The 21,749-nt window shown below is 34.5% G+C and overlaps 5 protein-coding genes across 5 annotated transcripts in view; 2 read left to right on the top strand and 3 right to left on the bottom strand.

Moving 5' to 3' along the window:
- LOC133335089 (eukaryotic translation initiation factor 3 subunit I) overlaps positions 1–21,749 on the bottom strand; it is a 293,205-nt gene that overhangs the window by 62,986 nt on the left and 208,470 nt on the right. The window lies entirely within an intron of this gene.
- Positions 2,721–3,424, top strand: LOC133335102 (RWD domain-containing protein 4). Its single transcript, XM_061543408.1, has 2 exons — positions 2,721–2,957; positions 3,016–3,424. Exons 1-2 carry the CDS (start codon positions 2,740–2,742, stop codon positions 3,422–3,424), a joined length of 627 nt encoding a protein of 208 aa, XP_061399392.1. The 5' UTR covers positions 2,721–2,739.
- Positions 5,254–7,160, top strand: LOC133335103 (H/ACA ribonucleoprotein complex non-core subunit NAF1). The gene is made up of 2 exons (XM_061543409.1): positions 5,254–5,314; positions 5,380–7,160. The coding sequence occupies exons 1-2, from the start codon at positions 5,254–5,256 to the stop codon at positions 7,158–7,160; spliced, it is 1,842 nt and encodes a 613-aa protein (XP_061399393.1).
- Positions 9,985–11,454, bottom strand: LOC133335104 (protein phosphatase 1F). The gene has a single exon (XM_061543410.1). It carries the CDS (start codon positions 11,452–11,454, stop codon positions 9,985–9,987), a length of 1,470 nt encoding a protein of 489 aa, XP_061399394.1.
- Positions 17,499–21,195, bottom strand: LOC133335081 (RUS family member 1). Its single transcript, XM_061543386.1, has 7 exons — positions 21,119–21,195; positions 20,861–21,043; positions 18,817–19,116; positions 18,601–18,751; positions 18,386–18,542; positions 17,981–18,314; positions 17,499–17,570 (listed from the first exon to the last, which is right to left on the bottom strand). Exons 1-7 carry the CDS (start codon positions 21,183–21,185, stop codon positions 17,509–17,511), a joined length of 1,254 nt encoding a protein of 417 aa, XP_061399370.1. The 5' UTR covers positions 21,186–21,195; the 3' UTR covers positions 17,499–17,508.

Genomic DNA, 21,749 nt, shown 5'->3' on the forward strand with positions numbered 1-21,749 from the left:
GTGGCACCAAAGTCCCTCTATATCTTTCGATTTGCATGAAATTTGGCACAGAGTACTGACTGAGGTCCAGAATGATGTGTGTCAAGTTTCGGGAAAATCGGTTCAGATTTAGATATAGCTCCCATACATAGTTTCCTCCGATTTAAGGTAAATGGGGCACCAAAGTCCCTCTATATCTTTCGATTGGCATGAAATTTGGCACAGAGTACTGAATTAAGGCTAAAATGATGTGTGCCAAGTTTCGAGAAAATCGGTTCAGATTTAGATATAGCTCCCATATATAGTTTCGTCCGATTTAAGGTAAATGGGGCACCAAAGTCCCTCTATATCTTTCGATTTGCATGAAATTTGGCAGAGAGTACTGAATTAGGTTCAGAATGATGTGTGTCAAGTTTCGAGAAAATCGGTTCAGATTTAGATATAGCTCCCATATATAGTTTCGTCCGATTTAAGGTAAACGGGGCACCAAAGTCCCTGTATATCTTTCGATTTGCATGAAATTTGGCACAGAGTACAGACTGAGGTCCAGAATGATGTGTGTCAAGTTTCGAGAAAATCGGTTCAGATGTAGATATAGCTCCCATATATAGTTTCGTCCGATTTAAGGTAAATGGGGCACCATATAAAATTCGATTTGCATGAAATTTGGCACAGAGTACTGAATTAGGTCAGAATGATGTGTGCCAAGTTTAGAAAACTTTAGATATAGCTCCCATATATAGTTTCGTCCGATTTAAGGTAAATGGTGCACCAAAGTCTCTATATATCTTTCGATTTGCACGAAATTTGGCATTGCGTAATGAATTAATGAATGTGTGTTTAGTTTCGTGAAAATCGGTCAGATTTAGATATAGCTCCATATATATCGTCCGATATATATATATATATATATATACGCTTATAATAGATTTTCATAATTTTGTCCCTGGTCCTTTAAAAATTCGACGTCTTTTAGGTTTCATCTGTTGGATATACCGAAAGTGGTGAAGGGTATCATATAGTCGGCCCCGTCCGACTTTACTGCTTTCCTTACTGGTTTTTAATATGTTTAATAATAATATATTTTGGAAAAGGTTAAGGATGATGGTAATAGGTTGAGGTAGGGGATGATAGATACCAGCAAATGCTCTGATTGGCTTTAACATGGCGAAGCCCAGGCTTTTCTTGGTCCCACTTTCATCTCAATTGTGGCACTGACCTGCCCGCGGTGTCACCTGGGTTAGCTATTTTCATCACCCGTTGAAATTGTGAGCTGATATGTGCTGCTAGTTCACCCATAACAACTTTAAAAAAATGGGTTGAGGCGTCGGGTTAGTTGCCCACACTCGGAAAACCCCTCCTACTATGAAAAAGCAACGAAAAAGAATACCAAACCCCCAATGAATGGAACCTCAGCATGTGTCCCGTGCACAAAAAAGGAGACAAGACAATAGAGGAATAAGTATCCTTCCCATCGCATATAAAGTGCTATACATCGTACTGTGTGAACGTCTGAAGTCAATGGTCAATGAAATTATTGGACCATACCAATGCGACTTCAGACCTGACAGTTTGTCGTGTGACCTGTTAAAATCCTGCTGGAAAAGATCCTACGAGATACAAATGTGAACAGAAATGGCACTCTACACGCCAAACAGAATATATTACTCGCCTACGCCGACGACAGCACATTTGAACGAATTGAGAAACAGTTTGCCAAAGTGGAACTGGCAGTAAATGGCGAGAAGACCAAGCTAATGGTATCTACGAGCAAGACGTCCAGTAGACTGGGACCAACTATGGAACTTGAAAATTACCGCTTCGAGGTAGTGAGAGATTCTATATACCTCGGTCCCGCCATAAACAAAACTAATAACATCAACTTTGAAATCCGGAGGAGAATAATGTTTGCCAAGAGATGCTACTATGGTCTGAGTAAGCAATTCAAGTGCAAGGTCACCTCTCGCAAGACCAAACTCACACTCTACAAGACGCTGATATTACCCGTGCTGTTGTATGGATCTGAAGCATGGCTACTTGCGCAAGCAGATGAGGCAGTTCTTGGAGTGTTGGAGAGTACCAACTCTTCTCGGACATCGACATAGTTAGAAGCATCGTACTGCAGTGACTACGTTGCCTAGGTCATGTTGTGATAGTAGATAAGGATTCCCCCACTAAAAAAGGCATATAAAAGCGAAGTGATGGTTCACGCAGAAGAGGAAGGTCTCGAATCTGATGGAAAGATCAAGTAGAAGACAATATCTCGGAACATGGTCTTTCAAATTGGATGAGATGCGCACAAGACTGACGCGTTTGGAAATCTTTTTTAAGCTTGGCTTATGGAACAACCGTTCTGTCACAAGCCAGCTAAGTAAAGTAAGTCTTTTGACAACATTCATCTGTCAAATCGTATCTAGTTATATTTCTCATGGTTGGCAACATTGCACGTTGGATTCAAGTTAATCGGATATTCAGCTAAGTTAAATAGAGTACCTATATATTGTGCCACAATATTAACTAATCCCTATAGCCGGCGATTTGAACGGACAGCGGACAATTGAAATAGTTCGTCCACGAACTAAGCAACTCCAATGGGTTCTAGTTCCAATCGTACTATTCTCTGAATAGTTCCTATGAACTATCACGTTACCGAACTACACAACCCTACTGTGCATGTGTCAAAATAAAAAAATGAAAACAATTGTTTGATGTAACTCAAAATTTATTCGCAAAAATAGTTAATTGCATGAAATTGGAAAAATGTCGGAAACATTAGAGATGCAAACCGATGAGCGGGAAGCCCTGCAATCAATTTACGAAGGCGATGAGGCATTTAAAGAAATCGACCCAACCACATTTCAATACAAGTACGGTGAAGATGACAACTTCAGGTCATTTCTAGTGGAAATAAAATGGGGTGAAAATTATCCAAATGAACTGCCAACCATTAATATGGATACCTTCTATAATCGGAATTTGTAAGTAAACTAAGGAAATTAATTTTTAAAAGGCGCTGTAGTTATGTTCCCATTTTAGAGTTCCAGCTGTCAAACAAAAAATACAAAGTGCCCTCAAAGAAGAAGGCGAACAATGGCTGGGCTGTGGTATGACCTATACATTATTCGAGTGCCTCAAAGAACGTTTAGACGAACTGACAAGTGAACAGCCCGAACATGTGGCCACACAATCCATTGACCTGAATAAGGTGGGCGTAAGTGCAATTCAAATATCCGACAATACCACCGACACACAAAAGAAGGAGGTGAAGAAGGAACAACTAACCAAAGCACAAAAACGTCGACAATGGGAACGAACGGATAATAAAGGTGAACGTCCACGCGGTTGGAATTGGGTTGATATTGTTAAGCATTTATCACAGACCGGCTATAAAGAAGAACAGAAGGCAGCGAATGCTGCCAATACAAGTCTTCCAGTTAATGGTTGAATACAGCTGTGCATAGATGAATTGAGGAAAATATTAAGTAAAAAAGAAATTATAACCGCTGCCTCTGGAAATAATAGTTTTTATACAAACATAACAAAAAATAATAACAATGATTTTGTAAAATTCTCAAAAGAAAATAAATGATAGAAAAGAAAAAAATGTAAACAATTTAAATTTTCTAAATAAAAGGTCTGATACTGTGATTGTTCATATTTTGGCGAAGTGCACAGAGAAGGTAATGTTTGAATAACAATTAGTTTGTGATATATAAAGGAACATAACCAAAACCGCTAATTGTGACTATACGATTGATCAAATAGCATTGTTAATCTTCAATTAGATTTGAATACAATAAGACGGATTTCGATTAACTTGCAAACTTTATGTAGGTTTTTACCGCCTAAAAGTATTCACTTTAACTTACTTTATGAAGTAATAAGCATTACCGAATAACAATAGATGGCGCTCGTGATTAAACAGCGTGACAACATTTGGCTACTGTTTGTAATAATATTAAGGCGCATTACTTACTTAGCTGGCTTGTTACAGAACGGTTGTTCCATAAGCCGAGATTAAAAAAACTTTTTTCAAGCGCGTCGGTCTTGTGCGCATCTCCTCCAATTTGAAAGACCACGTTCCAAGATGTTGTCTTTTACTTCATCTTTCCATCTAATTCGTGGACTTCTCCTTCTGCTTAAACCATCTTCCTCAAATATTGCTCGACAGCAGAATCAGTAGCGAACTTGGCGACTACAGTGCCGTTCCTTGCAAATGAGGCGAGAACACTCCACCTCTTCATCTGAAGGCCATGTGTTCTCCAGCCTCTTCAAAGGTGGTGGGATCCACACAGGGGTTACCATTCCGTTTGATATCTCTTGGACCGCTACGGCTGCCAGTCTGCTACCTTCCCAAAGAGGGTCGCAGCTGTTAATTGTCTTCTTAAGGAATTGCGCAGTCCTCTTATGCGGTGTATACACTATCATTTTTGAATGGCACTCTTGCCCAAATTTTGCTTGTTTGATAGTGTGGCCTCACATGTTTGTCATTCATCAGGCAACCACAAAAATATTTATGGTTGTTGGACAGTCAGTAATCGATAAAAAAGTTGACAGTCAAAAATGATAGTGTGTACACCGCTTTAGTTCGACAATTAACAACCTTGGCCCCTTTGTATTAGGTGGTCTGGCAAACCGAAGGTTCCGTCGATCAACATCGTCGGATAGGAAGAGGTCCTCCAGATGTCGAATTCCTCGAGGCCTTTTCACGGGCTCTCCTTCGGGATGACTTCGATAGTCTTCGTGGATACCCTTGGCGGGTATTGAGGGCTTAGACGTCTCAGCCTCCAGCTTCCTTAGTGTACTGGGACCTCCGACAGTTTTCTCCTTCTTTGAAGGGACTACCGTGGTGGTCTTCGCACTAGGTCTAGGAATCCTTTCAATCAAGAAGTCCCTCGCAATATCATTCGGATAGTTCTTGGAGAACTTCCGGATGAATTTGATGTTTTCTCTTGATCAAAAGGAACTCCTTTATTTCTTTATTGACCGCTTTTTGAATAAATATATACAACAAACGACCAATTAATCAAAATGAACCTATCGACAAACTCATTTTTTAAATAATAAATACAACGACCGTCTGTACATAGCATAAGTTTTCCATTTTCCATTTGAGTTATTTCTTTATCGGCCATTTTTTCTTCTCCCCAATTTGTAGCAGATGGAACGTTTTTATTTTAAGACAGGCATCAAGCACGTTTTATTTTATTTGTTTGAAAACAACGGTATCAATTGAACACGACGATCCCATTCCGATTGCCAGTTTAATTAATTATGGAGGATTCTGAAAAATACGACAAATCCACAGAGGTGGATACTGGGAAGCACCAGCAAGGTAATATTAAATATAAAACACCTACCATCCAAATAGGTTTTATATTCATTTTTTACAATTAGCAGATGAAGAAAAACCTGAAACAGAAACCAAGGATGTAGAAGAATTAGTCAATGAAAACGACAAGAAAAATAATGATCCAGTAACAATACTTAGTGTAGAAGTATTGGCAACAGGTACAAATCAAAGTGAGACTGGGTCAGAGCATATGTCTGATGCTCAAACAAATGATGAATCGGTTGTGCCATGTGGTGATGCCAATGATACTACTGAAACACGTGAAAATGAAGTAGTTCCTCAAGACACAGGTGACAAAAAAGAAGAAAATGTGGATATCCAACCTGAAAACATGGAAGAGGATACAGTGCAAGATTCCACAGAAAATTCCACATGCAAAACTGATGAAGATATAAATTCTTCCACTCCAAGCACCAATGAAACTATCAATGAACATGTGGAGGATGGCGCTTTACAATCAACAGAAACTAAACATTTGGAAGCAAATTCTGCTACAGTATCTACCACGGGTTTAAGCCTGCTAGCTCAATATGCCTCTGGTAATGAAGACTCCGATTCAGAATCTGTTGTAGAAGTCCCCCTGCCGGCAAATCAGGACTATCGCAATAAAGTTGTTGAAATTGATTCTGATAGTGATTCAGATTCCAGCAGCAGTGATTCCGATGTAGAATGTTTAGATAATTTACGTAAGAAAATTGAAAAACGTATGGAAGTCGATGAGGATGACGACGAAGATGAGGATGATGAAAACGGCAAAGGCGAAAGAAGAAAACCAAAACAAAAAATAAAAGCTAAGGGAGAATTGCTGTTGGAGGATTTGCCACCCATACACGAATTACACATTACCGTACCCGAAGATGAATGCATAGAATTGGGAAAGATACACTCAATTGTTGATCAATTGGTATTGGTTAGTGCTTTGCCGAATTCTGTACTCTTGGATTTGGATACTGTGTTATTTTTGGACAAAGGACAACGTGTATTGGGCGAAGTGTTTGATGTATTGGGCCAGGTGGCCGATCCCTTGTATTGTGTACGTTTCAATACAAACAAGGATATCAATGAGAAAAACATCAAAGTTGGTGATACAGTTTATGTGGCTCCCAAGACACAGTACACACAATTCATAATCTTATCAAGTTTAATGAATATGAAGGGATCTGATGCATCATGGGAAAACGATATAGAACCACCACCAAGATTTCTGGACTATTCGGACGATGAACAAGAACAGCTGGCCAAAAAGCAGCTTCGTAATCGTAATAAACCCACAGAGTGTGATGATCCTGAGAAGAAAGCTCGCACAGGCGATACAGAAGAAGGTGATGGAGGAAATGATGCTACAGCGAATAGACCCAAAGCTTCCAGACATCAAAGAAATCAAAACCAAAGAGGCGGCCGGCCTGGACAAGGGTCGTCGAATAATCAAAACTCTTATAATCGTCCACCTCGTCATCAGTCGCCGTATCAACAACACCATCAACAACAAATGAATCGCCCCAGCAATCACAATCCCAGTTCTTGGCATTCAAATTATTATCCACAACAATATCCGGTACCACCACCAAATTATGGTTATGGCCACCACCAGGGTTATCCACAAATGCCACCCGTACAACAACAGAATTATCCACAACCCATGTATCCTATGCCTCCTATGGGTTATCATGCTCCACCTCCACATCCTCACATGAGACCGGTTATAAATAATCCATCTGGACCTGTTCCTCAGCAACCACAACAAATGGTGCCGGGTGTCTTTAATATGCGTCCACCGACAATGGGTAATTTTGATGGACATCATCCACCGCCACCAGGTGCTCAATAAGATCAATACGAATGGTGTTCGTATTTTTTGTTTTTTTAGCTTTACAACTAAAAACTATTATTGTTAAAATATTAACTTTTTTCAATACAAAAATATTTTTAAGAATACAAATATATACCTATATAAAAATAGATTGCAGTATCATTGTTGGATTTTCAGGAAGGTTCAATACTTAGCATATTGAATGTGCTATGAGTGTTCTATTATGAAAGTCATAAGGCCGACTCATTACCAGGTCGGCCTTTCAATTTATTAGCGAAAAAATTCGCACAAAATGTCATCACATTCTATATATTTGTGACTATATTCCCTCTCACGGAGACTTTAATGATATCAAAGTAGAGTTTCGGAAATCCCGGATTAGCGGCTCCTTACCTCTGCCAAGTCTGTTGTCTTTTTACAGACGGGTCAAAGATGAAGGAAGGCACTGGTGCAGGCGTTTACTGTAGGGAATTAGGCACAAACAACTCATATAAACTTATCAATCTTTGTAGCGTTTTTCAAGCAGAAATCCTTGCAATCAAGGCGGTCGAGATAGTAAAATCAAGGGACCGGTGACTATACATGTCGATAGTCAGGTGGCCCTTAAGGCGATGAAGTCGTGTACTTTAAACTCAAAAACAGTTCATGATTGCAAGTCCGCTCTGAATGATATACGTCGTATAGTCAGCTTATTTTGGGTTCCAGGACATAGTGACATTGAAGGGAACGAGCTAGCCGACAAGCTTGCTCAAGGGGGCTCACAGTCGTCCAATCTTCCGATTGAGAGATTCGTGAAACCACCCATTGGGTATTTCATTTGCAAAATCCGCTTGTCTCAAAAGCTATCTGGCCTGAATTCTCTCCCCAAAAGAACTTCTTTGCTGCTGACACATAATAAGAGAGAGATTAAAATCATTGTGGGGATCATAACAGGTCATTGCAAGATTAGATCTCCGACTTCGAAATGGGACTCCAGCGGAGAGGATTACTGTAGTCTATGGGTAAAAGCAATAGGGCTGCTACAACAACAACAACTGTAGTCTATGTGAGGAAGAAGAAGAGCTAGAAACAAGTTAAGTTTATTGAGACTTATAAAAAAAACATACAACGCATTAACAATAAAATTTCTATACATATATCGGCCACTTAAAACTATAATGTATTATTTTAATTTTAATGTTTTGTGTATATTAACAAATTGCAAACATGACAATGACAAAATATTTATGATAATGTAATCTGATGGTGTTGCAATATGTTTGCTCCCGGCATATACAAATGTTTTGTAGAGAATCATCTACACAAGGGTTCTTAAAACTACTATACAAATTTTAAACTTACAAACTAAAAATAACAACTAAGGACCAAAACAGAGCATACTAACCCCTGTGTATGCCGGGAGTTGACGATGTATAAAGACTATCATACAAATAATTTTGTTCCTTTAAAATTCCAATAGGAGATAAATAATTTGTATTTGACCAACTAAAATGCGACTCTGAATTTAAAATATCGCGCATCACACCTCCATTGAAATGTTGGAGATTTTTTACAAATTTTTCTAAACCTAAGAGGGAGTACTCGCACAACCTTACAATGGAAGACGTGTCGTAAATGAATCCATTCGAATACCTTTTATTTTGATGTTGATAGTTCCTACATATGCATTTCCGAATTACACCCCTTTCAAAAATTTCCAATTCTTTCATTACCGATGGAGATATGGTAAACCAAATCGGAAACGCTGATTGGCAGAAGACATAAACAGTTTGGAAGATATGAAATTGATAATATAGCCATCTTCTCTAAAATAGACCCCAACCAGATCCTAGGCTTTATCAAAAATCTGACATGGCTAAAATAACCATCTCTTGTCTCTCCTTCTCTCTTTCTTCCTCTTCCACTCTCTCTTCTCATTCTCTTTGTAGGTAAAAAATTAATATCCTCAACAGTTGTTCTATTCTACAGATTTCCGCCTTGATTAAAGGCAAATATGAAATTGAAAAACATTTTTTTTTTTCGATTCCAAAAAACTGTATTTGTTCTTGTTTTGTTTAAAAATATTTGAACTTTAATAAATGTACATTGATATATGTATATATAGATTGTTGGTATTAAAAAAAGTTATTTATTTAATATGTATGTTGTGTTTTTTGTGTATATAATAGCATATTGTTAGGAGTGGAACATTATTTTTTTGTTTTTCATTTGTTTTAGTTACAAAAATTTGGATTGGTGTCGTTGTATATATTGGATTTGTTTGTTGCATTTTTTATTGTAAACTTATTTATGTAGGCACAATAATTTTTATTGAAGCTTTTGTTGTTGTTAACCATGGTAGTAAAAATTATGGGAATTTCGAATAAAATTTATAAAACAGATTTTTTTGTTTAAAATGGAACTAAGTAAATATGTTATAGTGGGGGTTTTGTAAGTTGTAACACTACAAATACTAGAATACTAATAAATATTGCATTTATACATTCGAATAAGATTATAACAATAATACAAATATTTTATACAATGAAAGCTTGATGGCTTGTTATAAACATATTCAAGTGTAGGGTATATATAAAAACATTACAATATAAAACAAATAGATAAAATAATAATTTCACACGTACGTACACATAATACTCGGTAATGATTATTTAAAATAAAACAAAACTAATAATTTACAGCAATATTGGATTGGCGTTTTAATTGGTGTTGTTGTTGTATTGTGTGTGTTGGTGTTTGGATTCCCTAATTTGTATTGGAAGTGATTGTGATACGATATTTTTTTCTTTACAGTTTTTTTTTCTATTTCTTCATTTTGTTCGTTTTTTTTCTAAATATACATTTATGTGGTTTTGTCCACAAAATTTTTTGTATAATTTTCTATGATATTTGAGCGTTCTTTCAGCAACACCAACATAACAGTTATATTATCTTGAGAATCTCCCTTTTTGGCCAATTCTATTAACTGTTTGGGAATATCTTCCAATGGCTGTTGCACATCGGCCAAAGATTTATATGTGCATTTGACAATATCCGCTTCCGTAACATGATCCCACAGACCATCAGATCCCAATATTAGAAAATCATGCGAGGATTGTAGTGGTACATCAACAAAATCCGGTTCAGCAATAACAGCCTTAACCGAATGATCACCAATCGAACGGGAAACATTAATGATGCCATTGACACGCCACTGGCCATGTACAAAGACCACAGCACCGCCAGTTTCAATCGATTCGATGCGTTTCCGTTCATCCATTGAATCGGGTTTATGTGGCTTCACCAACTGCAACGAGACAGTGGGTGATACTAGTAAACATCTGGAATCACCTACCCATGCCACATACAAATGATTTGCCGTCACATTGCTGTTGTTGGTGTATTTCAATAGGGCACAAACAGCTGTGGTGCCACTACCCAATGATTTTTGAGCAAAATTTGAGTCGGCCTTTAAGAAGCTTGCCTCCAGGACATCCCTATAGAAATCTGTTTCCGTTTGACATGCTGTGATTTTCATTTCCTTCAAGTATTTTGAAACCAAGTACGGCATTTGATTGGCAGCATATGTTGCCGCCAGTGCCCCTGAGTGGCCGTCGAACACACCAAAGAAACTGTGTTGCGCCTCAAGGCCATATAACTCACCAAATCTAGGTAGGCACACATGTCGATCTTCCATTTTTCTTGGTTTATTTTTAATTTGCATAACCGAACACGGCGGTAGCTGTACCGTGCCAGCATCCCTTTTTGAGCACTGACACTCACCACATGTTTTCAAATCATCCTCTTTAGAATTGTCGGATAAGCGTAATAAAATTCTATCCAATTGTTGACTAATGAACTTCTGCAGTTTTAGTAAATCAAAACATTTAATTTGTCCAGCATCCAATTCGGTATTATTCTGCTGCTGCTGTTTGTTCGGTTCAATTAGGTCCTCTCGTACTTTGACATTATTTAATTCACTTAAAATTTCATTTTTTATCAGTTGGTGTAAGCCCAGGCGAAAGTGTTCCGGACAGCTGGCTAATTTTTGCCATACATGAATGCAGACCTCTGCCTGTAGTTCTTCAGCTTCATTTACCGGATATGTTTCAGCATTGTTTCGGGTGCGCAATTCCCCAATGCCATTCCCGGTTACACCGCTTGCAGCATTACCTGTACCTCCGTTCTCCACGCCACCACCACCATTCGTCACAGCATCTTTTGTCACATCACGTATAAACGCTTTCAGTTCCGCAATATAGCCACAATCTGTGCTACTACAACATTTGGTCATTTCATTTGTATTCGGTGTTGCTGCTGTATCTGAGGTCATTTCATTGAATGTTTGTTTTGCTGCTGCTGCTGCTACTGTTTGTTTTTCTTATGTGAGAAGATATCAATTTTGTTGTTATTTTTTGTTCTCGTTTTTCTAGTGCTGCTATTCTATTAACATTTTCACAACACGATGATAATAAACGAAATGTATAGCTATTTGGATTTCTCACACAAGAAAATAAAAAGAAATTCTCCTACAGGCAAAAAAACCACAACACAACAATAACCACTTAACACACGCACACACATATATATGTACGTAGAATTCTAATGCACTAACAGGGTAACACACAGAAAGTCAACAAACGAAAAATGGAAGTGTGTTATCAAAAAACAGCTGTCAAGGTATATTTAATAAGGTAGCCGCATCGGGCCAGCTGTTGGACAAATAAATGTCAAAAATGTTGTTGTAATGTTGAATCAAAAAATTAAAAAACAAAATTATAAATGAAAAAACAGCTGCACCACTTTTATTAACATAGAATTTGTGTAAAAAAAAAATCTGTTTGTGTGATACAACAACCGAGCATGCGGCTACCTTGTATATCTACCTTGACAGCTGTTATAATAGATCAAAATTGTGTGATAGCAGGAGAAGAGTTTGATGCAATTCACAGAGAAGTGATGACATGAAATGAAGGAATCCTCAGAGATGGGAATGGGTGTTAAATAAACGATAAATAATTCTAAATTATGTGTTTATGGGATAATTTAAATTGAAATATCATATGACATATATCTACGAATTGGCAAAATGTTTTCAAAGTAATTGGACAAATAAGGCTTTGTTTATACGAAAGAATTTCAATAAAAAAGGTATGTTTCTGTAAAATTTATTGGATGTAAATTCATGTTTATTATTTAATATCCATTATACATTTTTCATTTTTTTTTATTTTTTCCGTTTTTTGCGATTATTTGTTACTCAGCTATTTATAAATAAGCGTTTCCATTTCAGCAATTGTAGTAAAAGTCATGGAAAATCAGAGTTGTATTTAAAATAATATCGATTTGAACAATGAGTTTATTATGATTACCACAATTCGGACCATTATAGTACATTTACATATACGATATTAAATCGACTAGATTAACGAAATCCAGAAATACACCCTAAGTATTTACACATACCTTTCTCACAAAAAATTAATAATTTAAATATTAGTTTGCAATTTAAAAATGAAAAGAAAAATTACACCAATGGAAATGTTTTTGTAATGCTGTGATCGTTTGAAAAGTAGAAAAATCACCTAAAAACACAAAATTTCTATAAACAATTTTTGTTTACTTTCGATTTTTCATTTTTGCATTTGGCAGCTGTCGAATATTAAAACAAGCAACATGTGAAAACAGTTGCAAATTTTGGTAAATTGTGAGAGTTGAATTTTTTCGTACAAAAACCTCGTTGCATTTAAAATAAACCCTGTATGACAAATAAATTTAAAAAATTTTGTATGATAAATCATGGTGAATTTAGCTTTATTTAGAAGGCTACGTTTGGATTACTAAATTCATTCGATCTCAAACGTCAATTCCATTGCGTATAACTCCCGTTAATCCTGTTCACAAATCAAGTGGATTATATTTGACGTATATGCTATGGAATTGACATTTGAGATCAAGTGGATTTCGCAAATCTAAACGTACCTTAAACCCTGATTCGGATTTTAATCATGTTATATGTAAATCCGCTTTTAGTGGTTTTTGTAAATAAAAGAAATGTACAAGGTATTTTTTATTTTATTTAAAAACTTTATTGCATTTTATTTAAATTCAAAATTATATGTAATATGATTTGACTATTTTATGTGCTAAAAAATATATTGAATATCACCATCAAAGTTTTTATTACTAAATTAAAAAAATCTATATTTGATTAACCACAAATAACATTTTAAAGCTGTGCAAACTTAATGTTATTAATTAATGTATTGAAATGAAGTTAATATTCATCATTCAAGAGCCTTTCTAAGTAAAATGTGATTCTTACAAAAATAATGCTTTGTATATAGAATTTTAGCTGAATATTTCCCTTTCCAATGGCATATTCGAAAATATAAACATGACAAAAGGGATGCCGGATCCGTTATAGCACATCTATAATAATGTCGTGTTTGCTGAATTTTTGCTAGTGACGCAGATTTGCTTCATTCAAAATATTCTTCAGATTAAAATCGCATTTTTTTCTTGAGCTTCTTGAGTTTTATTTAAGGAATATATGAAAGACCTCTTTACAGTATCTCTAAAAACGGCGAATTACAACGTTTTCTAAACATGTTTCTTCTCCTCAGATTATAAAAAAAGATCCAGTGTCCCAAACCATTTAGGAAATTTATTATTTCAGATTCGCTGATGAAAAGTAGATTTTGTAACAATTTTTATTCAAATTCTAAACTGCAAAAGGCTCCCAATAATAAGTCCGTTCGTTTACTTTCCCAGTAACTTTCGTTTCGTCTGCAATTTGTGAAAGATCATTTGTAGTTAGAGTCGTAAGATCGTGGAATCAGCTCCCTTTGAGCCTTCGTAAGTTTACCTCTTCCACTTTTGCGTATAGGAGGGAATTGTTTGGGCATTTGTCTCGTATTTGATGAAGCTGGCTTTGAAGAAATCGCTGATTACAGGTTGCATAATGGTACTTTGTCTTTTTTTTTAATTTTTGGCTGGGGAGCCATTTTTATTTAAGTTCGTTAGCATTTATGTTATAGATTTATACATATGGAATTTAATGTCTGTGGTTCTGATATTGCTCTTGGGCTCGAGAGGAATATATAGTATATTTATATGTATGGTTCCTTAAGCTTCCTTTCCCCTCCACTTTTCTTAGCAACAGTTAAGTAGAGTGCAGTGGATTGGGGTTCTTGTTTGGAATCTGTTATGTTAGCGGTTTGCATTAAATTTCATTATGTAGAATTTTGTTTTTTGCTGTTATGTATTTTTAATTTATTTAGTTTATTCTTTGTTTGGGTTTTTATTTTTTTTATATATAAGTTAATATAAGTTATTGGCCATGCTGGCTTTTTTATATTACATTGTATGAAATAAATGAAATGAAATGAAATGAAATGAAACTTTTACTCAGTAAGTATTTGCAAAGAGTAAAATACGAATTTTTGGTTTCAAGAGAGAAAATTGCAAAAAGTAAACGAACGACATTTAGTAAAAAGGTTGTATCGATACAGCTGATTAAAACAACAAACAATTTGGCGCATTCAAAAAACAGCATTTTTATTAGAAAAATGGAAAATAAGCGGAAAACTTATGTTGACTATAAATACTTGCGTTTTCTTCACCCATTTTAAAGTTTAATGATACAAAATCAATATTAAATTATCAAAACAATACAATTTTGTTGTTTGTTTACAAAACATAACAAAACAGCTGATTAAATATCAGCTGACGGTACAAGAAAATTCTTACTGAGTAAATTGTTCCTTGTAAGAATTTGCAAATACTCAGTAACACAACTGTCAAATCTGCTCTCTCAATTCACTCTCTTTTACTGGACTTTTGGGTAAACGAAAAACATTTTGTAATAATTTTTGCAAATTATTGATTAAACGAACGAACCTAGTACGTGTTATCTTAATTGGAGATCCCCCAGGGAAAATATACTCACATTCTACACTAGGACATTTAAAATACAAAGCAAAAAAAGTTAATAAAAAATGTTTGACTAATTTCTGGAAGCACATTAGGTGTTTATGTTTTTTGTTATTTTTTATTTATATTTGAACCATAGTTAAAATTGTAATTATTGCAATGTTTTGTTTTATTTAAAAAAAATTCACAGACATAAAATGTTAATCTAATAAGCTCATTTGTGATATACGATTTGATGTTAATGTCAAAGATAAAATTAATTTAAGATTCGTTGCTTTTGAAAATGAATGGAATATAATTATTTTGTTTGTTTTACAGTTTTTCTGTGAAATGCTAACATAGTACAAGCATATTTGGCGACAATTTGCTAAAAAAAAGTAACAATAATTGAAATAATCAATTTGAATTTTTATATAATCGTTTTGTAATCAAATGAAATATAGAAGGTGTGGACGACAGGTACTTTAAATTTGATATGAAATGCAAAAAAGTAATGACAAAGAATGCAATATAAAAACAATTATTGTCTTTTTTGTGATTGCAGCAATTGTCGCCTATGAATATGTTTTGTTATAATCCACAAAAGGTTTGTTTGTAGTTTGTTTAGTTGCGTAACTAAAACTAATGTTTCATTACTACAATTTATTTTTTTATTTCAAAAATTTGTTTATTTTATGTTAAAGTATTTGTGTAAGTTGTGTAAATTCGGGATATATTAAAATAGGGAATCTTTAAAAGTGTATAATATAATGTATAAAGTTTTTGGTTAATTCAAAAGTCTACTCCAAAAGTTGTTTGTAATCATTTTGAGATTCATTGATTTTTTTATTTTATTTGCATTAGTTATATATTTTTTGGAGATCAGCTAAAATATATTAATATTTATGATTCTCCAAAATCTACAAACTATTTACTAGTTTTTTATTTCTAAATATACAGTTTTGTTATATATTGCTTAAGTTGTTTTATATTTTATTTTTGTTGTTGGGCTAATTAGATTCTAGACGAAATTATTTCGAAAAATTGCTTTCAAAAATGACACGCTCTTAATAGTAAATATACAATAATAATTATAATTTAAGGCAGAAATTTGTTGCTTATAAATATATAGAGAACTAATCTAATTAATTGTAAATAAAACTAATTAGAATAACCAACAAAATATAACAAAAGCATAAGAATTCCTTCTAAAGTATATGTTTAACTAATTGGCGGCTAATTAAGATAGATATGTTTTATTGTGTTTAGATTTGAGCTAATAAACTAAACAAAAAAGATAAACAATTGTGCAAATAACTAAAAAATTGGGTAATAATTTAGTCAAGAGATTATTAAAAAAATCATGTGGAATGTTATAAAATTTAACTTTTTCGAGAAATTATGAACTAACATTTGTTATTATTCGGAATATCAATTCTGAGATTCTGTATTTTTATAATTCCTATATTATCCCTAGATTGTAGACGAAATTTTAATATCCAATTACTACCAAAAAGACTTGAATAACACGTAAAATTTCGTAGCATTCGGAAAGACGTGAAGGGCGTTTGTTTGATTCGATGTGCAATGTTGCCAACCATGTGAAATATTATAAGGAAAAATTTGACAGATAATCGAGACAAAAACAATGGCTTTTGTTTTGATACATCACCGTATTATTGCATCATGGAACTACCTATTTATTATGCCATGGGTGTTACCATGATCTATTAATAAGGTCATCCATCTACCGAAAGTTAGCTTTTTTTTCTGACGTCTAATGTCAAAAATTTGGACTTTTTTCCGCTTTATTCATCCAGCTAAAATAGTCTTCTTCCTATATAGTATAGAAGGTTAATAGGTTATTTCGACTAAGACTTGATAGATTATTTCATATACGATGAATTTCGTCCAATCTGATAATTGAAACACGTGTTACGAAGGCTTAACAAATCGCATTTTGTAAAGTTTTATTTTTAAGCCTTCTTGTGAGCCTTCCTAAGACGAACTGTTGGACTTACGTTTACGTTTTCATAATGAACAGTAAATTTGAGAGGCAGCTGATATCCAGCCGGTCTCCCTGGATGACCTTCTTAATAGTCCTTGGGTGTTACTTTCGAGATTTATTCCAATTCTTGGAAAAACTATCAAACATTTATATTTTCTTGCAATCTTTAAGAAATCAGATACTAATCGCTGTAAGATATTTAAATTTTTTCCAAAATGTTGAGGTAGCTATCTGAAGGAGTGCCTTCCATTTACCCCTTAAATGTTATGATAGCCAATATTCTATCTATCTAAAATGTTCAGTTCATTCTTTAGAAAAAATGGCAGTAAAAGGTATTTGAAAATAAAATATCAATTGTGGTTAACAAAAATAAAATAAATATAACAAAATAATTAACTAACAACTTTTACCTTGTTATAAAATAGCAAAATATCATTCAGTTCTTCATGTAATTTGAACTTATTTTTAAGCTTTCCAATTGAGGCGATACTCATCTACACTTAACAAATGTTGCGTTGTATTCCAACCTAAAAAAGAGGGGAAAATATATGTTATATATATATAAATATATTTTAGTAATATTGGTATAATAAAACTACTACAGGTTGTATTATGGATACAGGATCTATTATGATATATTATTTCCTATATTATTCTCACCGCTATCTATGTCTATTAAAGTTCTTTTTACTTATATTACATCTATAGTATATATGTGCTTTTACTCACATATTATTTTAATATTATGTTCTGAGTCTTTGTACTACATAAATGAATATACATACATGTATCCTCCAGTATGTTTCATTGCAAAATACATACATATAGATTACATACGTATCATACATTGTGATTAAGGACATCGTTGTTGAAATATCTTACACCCTTGTTATAATTAACAAAATAATATTTGCTATATTAAAAAATTATAACTTACCTTCCTGTTGGGCCATATTATGAAATTCTTGCCATTTCGTTTGTATATCCCAGTATTTCTCTTTAATTTGATTACGATCTTGCAGATAGGAGACTGCAAAGAAATATGCCTTCAGGACATCTTGAGCCGTTGTATTGAAATGTAAATAAACACCAAGGAATTTTTTACTTTCCGCAATGATAAAATGTTCATGGGGATCAAATGAGGAGACAATATTATCCACAATATGACTATGTTGATATTCATCTACCAAATGTTTAATGCTAAGGCCTAGGCGAATATTTAATGAAACCGATACTGTTTGGCCAACAGTAACACGCTCCAATTTGTTGACCTTAAAAAAAAAGAGGGACAAACAAATTCAAAACACAAATATTATAAAAATAAAACATTCTCTTTACCAACCTGCTGTGGTGTTAACATTCTGCCAGATCTAAAGAATTCTTCCAATGTTATTAAATAACGCGACTCATTGAAGGTCCGTAGGCATATGGCTCTAACGGCTTTTAGATTGGCATACAAATGTAATAAAATAACAACTGCAAAAACTCCGTATAGAACACTGAAAGAATTTGTTAGAATAATTTCATAAAACAAACAAAAAATATTTGCCAACATACCCTGGTGTCTTAATAATAGTTAATAAATATAGACCCACAAATGAGGCAACTAAATTAACACAAGTCTCTTGGGAGCTATCCTTTGAGTTGACATCAGCCAAATTACCACGCACAGCATGATGTTGCGTCAATGCAGCTCTTGTTGCTCCACCTAAAAGTGACAGTATGCCATTAAATAAATTCAACATAATGGTAGTGACAAGTAAAAACACCTACCCGCCACGCCAACAATAGATTTCAGTACGGTGGTACCACACAAAATTTGTGTACTTAAATGTGGATATTTTGGAAGCACATATATTTCAATGCCCATTGCCATATCGTTGAGAAAATCGGCACGTAAACGCCATTTTTTACTATCAATATCCAATTGAGCACCTTTCCACCATGAGAATATAATGCGTCCCAAATGCCCGCTGCCTTCTTTCAGTATCCATGCCACTGTAGCCGAGTAGGCATTAATATTTTCATTACCCACGCCCAAACCTTTTAATATGGCATGTGTACAGAGTGTGCCTGCAAGATGGAAAAATATATACATTAATTGATTATTTTGAGGTGTTTGAATATAGGCGATGGTTTTCTAATTTCCACAGTTAATGATCATGTTTAATTTTTTTATTTATTTCTAAAAATATTTTTTAAATCTTAACATAACGTAGACATTTAAAACAATTCAGAGCCCTAAGGAAAGCGCATTTTTTTTCATAATGTCGAGCCATATTCGCCAAAGAAACGTAACCCTCAAATTTGAAATTTTATAGGAGAAGGTTTTTTTAATGAATTCAGATGTAATAAAGCTATTATTTTGAAATTTAGAACTATAGTTTTGTAATAAACTAGTTCTGTTTTAAACTATTGTTTCAAATTTCAAAATATATTGATCTAAATTTCAAAAAATATAGGTGTTGATCTATGGAGGCAAGTGGCAGTACGAAAACATTTGTTAATGGCAACCTCTAATTTCTTCCTATTACCTATAGAAGTCTAGCCATAAAATGTTATGCCGTGTGATAGTACTCCATTTACAAGGGATTTGCAGATGTTGATTGCAGCGTCTATGTGGGGACCTTTCTTTGTAGAACATATAAGTCTGAGCAAATTGCTTATTTTATCCAATTTTGATATAATATGTCCAATGTGCGCATTCCATAGGAGGCTTTTTGTGAAGGTCATACTCAAAATCTTCATATGGTTGACTATAGGAATAATCTGCTCACATAGGCGAATACGATCACTTGGACAATTTTTTGTCTACAAACATATCTGACCCAATCCTGGATAGTTTTATTACGGAAAAAAATGTTGTCTGCATATACGCCTACAAAATCCATTCCCGTATGGCTCTCTACAGCCCTGGCTAAGGCGTTAGCGTAAATATTGTATAACATAACTGAGAGATGGGAACCTGAGGGATTTCATTGTGTAAAGGAAACACCTGGGAATGATAACCATCAATCCTTTCCAGTAGAGAGAAAAGAATGAAGTAGGGTAAGAAAAATGCGATTGACGCCCCAGCTATAGAGTTCTAAAATTACTTGCGTGAAAACTACCCTATCTTCTTCTAGTTGGTGATAAAGGCTATGTACGCCGTGCCTGACTAGGAAAGCATGCTGAATCCAGAAAGTTTGTATCCAGTATTTCGAAGGAGCCTCCTTACTAATATTTTTTCCAATTTTTTTTTTTTCGAATAACTGGCAAGAGATGGGTCTATAACCCTGAGGGTTAGATGGATTTTTGCCATGTTTGGGAATGGGTGATAAAGCTGCCATCTTCCAGTCATGTGGGTAGACACCAGAATGTATGATTGGATAAGATATCTTATCTAAGGAAGGGGTAGATCCTTTCAGGGTCCTTAGGATCTGGTCAAGTTCTGAAATTTCACAATCATGTATTAATCCTGGAAAGCAGTCCGTTGCAAACGGTAAAGCTGTAATATTTAGGTTCACTTTTGATTCAATGACTTTAGGGCCGAAGACGCCATCCGAGCTTATATAAGCGTAGATATTTTTAAAATATTTTTAGGGTCCTAAAATAAGAGTAGATTTTTTTAACAATGGACTTTGTATAAGCATTTTCGACAACTTCCCCTTTCCCTAATTACAATAGTATTTCCTCTAATTACAATAGTATTAAATATTAAAATGGTTTACAAAATAACCCAACTTTCACCCAATTTACTTGGCGAAGATATCAAGTTTCAATTTTCACTGACATCATTGGTATCAACAAATTTTTCATATTCCCCTCCTTTACTTACCACATATAGTACTACAAAAAGCCTGAACAGTATCCCATATTTGATATGCAGCATAGTCGTCACTAACACTGTCCGGATAGCCTTTGGGCAGGAAAATTTGTTGAAATACCCGAAAGAGAAAAAATTTCTCATGTATAACCAATTTATCGCTTTTCAAAGGGACACGGACAATGGTTTTTTGATCTGCAAAAGAAAATAAAGCATTAATTTATTTTTAAGATTCTTAATTTTTACAAAATAAATAATAACCCAACTCACCTGCAGGTGTAACATAAATTATCTCTTCACCCTTGGTGCCATATTGTTCACGAAAATGTATTCTCATGATGGATTGATTATTTATTTAATCAAATATACTGCTAATGAATTGGGTAGTTGCGCTGCCGTTCATAAATACCCAAGGACTCCTTGCCGTTTATCGAAATTCCAATTGTTCAATGCCTGCTTGGCGAGTGTACGTTGCTTCTTTCTGCTACCACGTAGTCTTTGCTTTGTTTATGTTTTTTTTTCACATGTACCACCCCTAGCGACCTCTAACGTACAGAGCTGGCCATTCACACAAAAATCTAATTGTGTTGTGTCTCCTTATTTTCCAACGCCCTCACCTTTGGCCTTTTTTAATTGATGTCAATGTAAATGGTAAATGTTATTATCGTTGCCAAATAGTTTCTTAATATTTGGGCAATTATCCTTATTGTTGTGTCTTATTTATGAGTTTTTTTTGTGGTGGCACTTTCCCCAATTTACACTTCGCTTCACCCCCAAAAAAAGTCTTTGGTTGTTTATTTGCTATTGGTATGTGTGTGTGCCTATGTGCGGCGACTATTGCTTGCGATGGCTGGCTGTCTACTTCCAAAAAGAAAATCCTTAAAATAGGAAACTTATTTTT

This window comes from Musca vetustissima, unplaced genomic scaffold (genome assembly GCF_032173495.1).
Source record: "Musca vetustissima isolate MV318-11 ecotype Yass unplaced genomic scaffold, APGP_CSIRO_Mvet_v1 utg14086, whole genome shotgun sequence".
NCBI classification, from domain to species: Eukaryota; Metazoa; Arthropoda; class Insecta; order Diptera; family Muscidae; genus Musca; species Musca vetustissima.